Source organism: Lynx rufus, unplaced genomic scaffold (genome assembly GCF_022079265.1).
Source record: "Lynx rufus isolate CCGP_SWC_20201006 ecotype Redwood Valley unplaced genomic scaffold, mLynRuf1.p SCAF_4, whole genome shotgun sequence".
Lineage (NCBI taxonomy): Eukaryota > Metazoa > Chordata > Mammalia > Carnivora > Felidae > Lynx > Lynx rufus.
Window position 1 is genome coordinate 20,896,633 of NW_025814856.1, and position 7,849 is coordinate 20,904,481.

General features: G+C 45.0%; 1 protein-coding gene across 1 annotated transcript in view; it reads right to left on the reverse strand.

Annotated features, from left to right (window-relative positions):
* Positions 1 to 1,915, reverse strand: part of STIMATE (STIM activating enhancer) — a 50,402-nt gene extending 48,487 nt beyond the window's left edge. The window contains exon 1 of the mRNA XM_047095464.1: positions 1,756 to 1,915. Coding sequence (XP_046951420.1) covers positions 1,756 to 1,915 — 160 coding nt within the window. The remainder of the gene's footprint in view (positions 1 to 1,755) is intronic.
* Positions 1,916 to 7,849: the final 5,934 nt, after the last annotated feature.

The following is a 7,849-nucleotide window of genomic DNA, read 5'->3' on the forward strand; positions in this document are numbered from 1 at the left end:
CAGGAATAAGTCAGGGCATCGGCATTAATCAAATCCACGGAAATAGCCAGAGCTAGGCTAGGAAATCTTAGGTCAGGGAACACAATGCAAAGTAAGCCTGTAGTTCCTTCAGAGAGAAAGGAGGGCCAGCTGGAGGAGACAGAAGTAGGAGGGGAGTGGAGACCCGTGTACAATGTCTTGAAAACACACACATACAGTTCATGCACCCAAGTCAGCAGCTGATTTGGGCTAAGTCATCACAAATTATTCCTGGGGGAACAAGTCGGTATTTGTTCAACAGCGAAAATAGCAAGACAAGTAGAGACTAAAAAGGAAAGAAAAAGTGGCAAACATATACAGTCGGGTACTTGTAAGATTTATCAAGGCCAGACAACCAGAAGAAAATGGCATCCAAGAAAAGCCTCTTCGGGGTTACCTGGAGCCTGGGATAATTCACTCAAATAAGCCCTGTGTTAGTTACAACAAGCAAAACTCTAAGTCTAGCAACTCCACGCTATAAGATGCACACAGCTGCAGGACCCCTCCCTAACGCTAAGGAGCATACTCTCTGCAGAAACTTCCCACTCTGCCCATGTGAGCACAGTGGGGAAGTTTTGAGAACCAGTCATTTTGGAATTAATGCCTCTGTACAGATAGTTATAACCCTTCCTTCCCCAAAATGCAATCACAGGGGCACTCCTAGGCCTACAGCCAACCAAAGCCTGCTGTTACTGTAATGAAGCTAAGGATGTGCGCCAAGAAAACAATACAAACCCATGACACACAGCACACATGACAACAGGGTGGAACTTCTAGTTCTCCAGAAGGGCCATCTGGGGTTTTCTCCTCCATCAGCAAACCCTCAAGGAAGAACCAACGGGGACTTAGCACAGGGATTCTGAGACCTCCCCAGACCCTCTGAACCTCCTCCTCCATTCAGCAAGCCGCTTGGCTGTCCCAAGTCTCGTGGAAAGGAAGAAAAGTTGAAATACAAATAACAGAACTGCGCTGGGAAAGGGAACCATCAGGGGAGGCCTGAGAAGCAACTTAATTAGGAAAGCTTGGGACAGGGACGGAACAGGCGGACCTATTCAGGAAGGAGGGGAAAGAGGAGACGTGGGGAAGAAGGCAGACCGAGTGGGTTCTGCTCCAACCAAAACAGAAAAAAAAGCTGGGGGGAAAGGTGAGGGCGAGGGGGCAGGAGGGAGTAGTACTGGGGACGCAATGCATGGCCTTACAATCCAGACATTGCAAAGTAACAGGATTTAAAAGCGAACTGGAGATAGCAAAGCTTTGGGATGTGAAAGAGCAGGAAAAAGCCCAGCATCAGACTAGGGATTTAGAGATGCAGGTTAAAAGTGAGAAGGGGAGGCTAGGAAGAGACTCTAAAAGGGGGCACAAAGGACTGTTCCAACTGGGGGTTCACGGCCCCAGGCTGGAAAGTGGAGTAGCCTTAAGTCGCGGTAACAAGGTAGCGGGAATGGGGGGGGGGCGGGGAGCTAGTTTTAGTTTTAGGCAGGTATCTCGGAAGACAGGCATGAGCAAGCTGGAGGAAAGGAGGTGGGGTGAACCCTGGCTAGAGGCTGCAGCGATAAGGCGAGAGACTCAGGACCCTGGGTCGGGGCCAGAGCCTCCTCTAGTTTGGGAATGCCCAGCCCGGGCTCGCGGGCAGAAGGCACCCCAGGCCTTAACTCTGGAGGCGGGAGGGTCCCCGAGGCTGGGCAGGGCCTGCGGTGGTCGTACAGGGCCTCAGGAGGGTGGGGGTCCGGGACTCACGCATCAACGTGCTGAAGGCCACGACGCCGAGCAGCCCCTGCAGGAAGATGCCGAAACTGTGCATGAGTGCGCCGCTCTCGCAGCGGCCCGCACCGGACGCGACGGTGGACGGTGGCCCGCCCGGCAGCCCGCGGCTCGCGTTCCCGGCGGGGCCCTGCATGGCGGGCCTGGCGGAGGGGCGCGGGGTGCCGCGGCCAGCCCGCCAGCCCGGCCGGCCTCGCTGCGTGCGGGGGCCGCACCGCCGAGCCCCGGGCCGGGAGTCCGAGACAGGAGCCGGTACCTCCGCCCCGCGGCCCACTCGCCGCCGCGCGTAACCCGACGTCTGAGATCGCAGCGCCCGATTGGCTCGGTCGGGCGTGGGGGCGGGCCTCGGCCGCTCCGGCTCTCTCCCACCACGGGCGGGGCTCCGGCCAGGCGTGGGGGCGGGGTCGTGCGTCCGGGCCACAGGTAGAGCGGACCAGGTGAGCCGGGCAGCACGGACTGGAGGGAGCGAGTCCCAGGACCCTGAGCTCCAGGTCGGCAAGGCAGGAGCAGGGATCGTCTGCGACTAAATTCTTTTCCTTTCCAAGATTAAGCCATCGTAGCTTGCAGAATTTACTAAAAACACTCCTGGATTCCACCCTCAGTTTCCGATTCAGTAGCTCTGAGACCGAGCAGAATAATCTGCATTTTCAGCAAGCGGCCTAGATTATTCTGAAGGAGCAGTGAGGCAAACAATCCAAGGCTCTGCACACAGTAATATTCCTTCCAGTACAGACGTTCGACGTTCTTCTATTTTCCTTGTTAGTACGAATATTGTGGCCAAGAGCTTATCTTAGATTGATCAATCCGCCTGAGTCGACTTTTTTTTCTTCCCTGAGCATAATGTAAATGGTTATTTCAATCCAGATGTGGTCGTTTAGAAATATACAAGGTTTATACTGAAAATAGGTCAACATATCCCCATCATGTCCATTTTGAACGTGCTTCATAAAGCCAAGTTGTTGGTAACTCTCAGAGTCTCTAATGCCTCCCTCCTCGCATACACGTTTACTCCCACCTTAACCCCTTGACTCCTTGGAAGGAGCTCTCTACCTCTATTAGGGCCTCTAGTCTCTATTGTCCCATCTATCCTCCCAACACCTCTGCCTTTTCTCCAGACACCTCTTGTTGATTCCTTCAAGTCCCCAGCCTTCCTGCTGCATTTGCTTAATGACCATGTACACATATTATTCCAATAGACACTGGGCTGTATTTGTGGAACAATAGATACTCCACCTAGGGAAACTTACCCTTAAAAGATAGTCACCAATGAATTCCAATTATATAAAAGGGCTAAATGCCACACAAAAGCTTTCATGGCTAACAGGAATACTAACCTGATTATCCAGAGAACAGAAATGCTGTTGGCTCTTTAGAGCCCTTCTCTTACAATGCACTTCACAGCTCTGGGTCTTAAACGGCATTTCAGCTGTGTGTACTACTGTTCCCTTTTCTGCTGAATGAACTATTCCTCGTGCTTAAGGCCTGCCTGACCTCCCTCTCCGGTGGGCTTCCATACTACCTTGTGTATACTGCTCCACTAGAGATTTTCATACTGCTAATCAGATGGTTTTACATGTGTCTCTCACACAGCTGAGTGTGAGTTCCCGGAGGGCGGGAACTGGTTTACATTATTCACCCTTATATCCAACATAGCGCCTGGCACACAGAACATGGCAACACTTTTTTTTAAATTAAACTGAATTTTAATTTATAAAATTTAAAACTCTCCACAAGTATATACCATGGGAAAATACAGAAAATCAGGTTAAGAAAATAAATAGGTAAGGGAAAATTGCATTACTGCCTTTAAATCTAAGAAGGTCTCTTACGGGGATGCTCAACAGTTACAGTCCATGTTCAGAGGGAATCAAACAAGAGGATGTGTACTTAAAGCAGAAGAGATTGTGGGCTGAGTATAAGGAGACTGTTAATTGCTTGAAGATACAGGCAGCCTAAGGGAAGTTGCACATAAGAGCTGGAGAATGACGTTTTTGACAAAGCACTGCTCTGTCCTTCCAGGTGTGGAGGGATCCTTAAGGCCCGTTGCTGCTGTACCAAGACAAATGTAGACAAACAAGAAGCATTCTTCCGAGATCAGGGGCAGATTCCCCAACACCAGGAGCAAGGTCGCTGTGGGGAAATTCTGCTCTTCCTACCTTTCCTGACCTGCAATTAAAAAGTCCCTAAGTCCAGAGGGTAAAGGTCAGACAGCAGAAGGGGGGAGAATTCTGGAAAGGCTCAGTTTATTAAAGTAGAAAGGAACTTTCTCCTCCTTCCAGAGATGATTCTGAGGCCCCACTGGAAAGAGTTTTGAAGGATTTACTCTGGCCAAGATGTCTTCTTTGCTGTCAAATGAAGTTAAACATAGCTTAAGACCTGTATTAATGTTCTTACAACTACTTAAAACTGCCATAATATGCCACAAGTTTATATACACTCTTAATTACAAAAAAAAAAAAACCCACGCAAAATATTAATCCAAAATAGTTATTTTTTAATCCCTTGAAGTTATACCCATCAAACTTGATGGGAATTATTTTAATAGGTATTCTTGTGCATATTTCTCCTTAATTATACTTTATCCTCAACTCATAACTTTTAAAATTAAGAGAAAAACAGCAAGCAGGAAGGATACAATGCAATATGCATTTTGTTTTGTTCCAAACAAGCAGCTTAAAAAAAAAAAAAAAAGGGTAGCATACAATAAACAAAGTGCATCAGTTCCAACAAGTTAGTATTAGAAAGAGGCCTAAGGAGAGGGCTGGAACCAGCCAGAAGTCCCACCCTGGCAGGCCTCTGATTGTCTTTAGAGAATATTCAACCAAAAAAAGAAAGGAAGAAGGGAAGAGGAAAAGAAATGAGCACTTTAAAATCTCAAAAGAAACATTCGAACTACACTTCCTTAGAGCCTTCTTGCAAAAGGAGATAAGGAACTGTCCAGTTTTAATTCTGTCTCAACTTTGTAGGGGCCCTTTAGTCATCTGCTTTGTGACTTGATTTTACCCCTAAAGCCTGTCCTCGTCCTTCTTCAAGCACTATTTGCCCACCTCCATTTGGCCAAGCTAAGCACGCAGTTAGGTTGACTAAACCACGTAGAAACCTCAGGACTGAGCTTCCACACACTGTGAGAACAGGCACCATCAGCAATGGTGGCATCATTTCACTGGTCAATATCATCCTTTGTCCCCCAAAATAGTCAGAGACCCTTGCCTCCCATGGCTCAGGGTCCACACTTGACTGCTGGTGTTGAGGACTTGTCCGGCAAGGCTGTAGATTGTTTCCTTTTAAAACCGTCCTTTGTGATAGGCCATAGCACCAGGACAGACCAGACCCAAACAGTGTGTTAAGTCAGAAAAGACGTAAGTAGGGAGGGAGTTTTAGGCCTATTTCTCCATTCCCCCCTCTCCTAGTTTTGCTGGTTCTTGTGAAAAATCCAAGAGTTCTGAAACACCAGAAGCAAGAAAACCTCCAGTGCATTTAGTGCTCACCACCTTTTCTATACCTTTACCCCAAAGGCTGCCCTCAGAAATAAGGCTACTTATGTGGTCTGGAAAAAGTACAGAGGAAACCCCAAGTGGGAAAGCTTGGAACCAGATCCACATGCACTGGGCTTTGAGTTTAGAACTCTTCTGCAAAAACTCCAAGTTCACAGGTGGCTTACTTGGAGAGATTCAAATTTCCAAAGTATGTACATTCTCACACAAGGAGTGAGAATCATAAAATTCACTAACAGAACATTGTAAAGTGAATAAAGTCATGAAAGAATTATAACTGCATGAAAGGGGCTTTTTTTTTTTTTTTTTTTTTTTTTTGGTTTCGCAGGAGGCTTTGTTCTACAGTTTCTGAGACAGCACCATGACCATAAAACATGGTTACTTACAGTGGACCCAGGACCAAGACATTCAAATTTTAAAAGTGGGTCCCTGGTTCCCACTAAGATTTATACTTCACTTGTTAGTAATCTCTTCTTCTCCCTTATTTTCATAAGGCCAAATGATAGCACAGAACACTTGAACTTATGCTTACACACACACACACACACCCCTAGAATACAGGACCAGTGTTCAAACCAAGTACATGTTTCCACTGTTGAGACTAAGCTCCTAACATCTCTCTCAGAGCTGCTGTGGGTATCAATCAAACTAGTGAATGGTGTCTTAAATACAAGTCTTTGGTGATAGGTGCCAAGTAAATATAAGTGTCTGTGAGTTTTCCCCATGTTCCCATCTAGATAATTCTTGCCTACTGTTAACAATTCCCTGATGTTCTGTGTGTCCCCTAGAACTACTTTTTGGCTTGAGACAGGGGAATGGTTCTGAGTCCTACTCTACCTAAGGCCTCCTAAAGCTTGTAATCTGTATTCAGATGCCACATTAGTGACAGGATTAATACAAGAGTGAGTAAAATATATTCAAGTCCTCAGGAAGCTTTGGTCCAAGGCCCTCTCTCTCACAGTGAGAATAATTTTACTTCCAGGAGAAGAGGCATATAAAGGCCAAGTTCTGAATTGGTTTTCCACATCTGCCTCTATCGTAATTCAATAAACATTTACCAAGAAGCCCATCTCTTCCAGAGGTTGCTAGGTATCCTTCCCTGACCTCATGTATCTACAACATAGATGCTGAGAGCCACCTACATTGCTGAAGAAAGGCAGATAAGTAAAGCCCCATTAAATGCATCCCCTGCATTAGACACCTCAACTCTCCTTCAAATGAGAAGGATGAGGGCAGTTTACAAAGGAAAATAGCACAGTTCCCAGAAGCCCATAAAATATAGTCAAAATGTTACAGCAAATCTTCACGTGCAATGAAAGATTTCCCTAACACACTAACATGGGCTAATAGTGGTCAGTCAACTTCAAGTTCCAGGGGGCTGATATAAGTCCATTCACCTGTTTCCAAGCTTGTTAATTCAGGAGCAAAAAGTGGATCATGGAAAACTTTCTGACCTCAGGCAGCTGTGGGGCCAGCTGAAGGTGAAATTCAGACAAATGCAGCCCCTCACAATGTGCCTCTCATAAATTTAAGAGGTTGATATCTTTAAAAAACAAAGTTCATGTACCATGTACCTATGTGCAATATACAAACATCTTATCCCAACATGGTGAGTTATTATCAGGATTAAAATCTGTGTTTCAGAATCACAGGAATCAGACTGTCAATGTTGTCCAGCCAAGCCCCAGCAGCTTTATAAGGGAAATGGAGTCTAAATTTTATACATTAGAAAAAAAAAAAGCCCTGGACCAAATTCCCAAACAATTATCCTCTCTCATTTGATATCTGGGAGTGGGGTAGGGGTATATAATTCTCTTTAATGAGGTTGCCTGAGAAACTATATCTCACTATGAGGAACACAAGAAACATTAAGGGAAACCCAACTTCGAGTCAGCTTCTAAGACAAAGCTGAGCCTGAATAATCATGGTATAGACAGACAAGCCGGCTGAGCCCGGACTACATCCAGATCCAAGACTACTCAGGGCCGTGAGTTTCACCTTTCCAGGGGCTTTGCCCCCCTTCCATCTATGGTTTCTGGAGAAGGCAAAGAAAGACAATATAACATATTCATTGTTGAATTTGGTAAATTCCCTCTCATAGGAAGTAAATCTCATTTCCCTAAATAAAACAACATTGTTAATTAAGTCGATTTTTTTTCCATTGATCTTCTTTAAGGAACCCCCTTTGCCTTAGTGCCTTAACTGCTGAGCTCTCCAGAAATTTAATTGTGTAAGGTACACCTCCCTCCCCCAATTCTATCTACTTTATACTAATTGTTCCCAAGCATCTTATATATATATATATATATATATATATATATAAGATGCTTGGGAACAATTAGTGTGTGTATATATATATATGTATATACACACTATATATATATATATACACACATATATATATAGTATATACATATATATACTATAATTGTTATATATATATAACAATTAGTGTGTGTGTGTATGTATGTATATGTATGTGTGTGTGTGTGTATATACATATATATATATATATATATATATATATATATATATATATAAGTTTCTCTTCCATGGGCACAGAATTAATTACATTT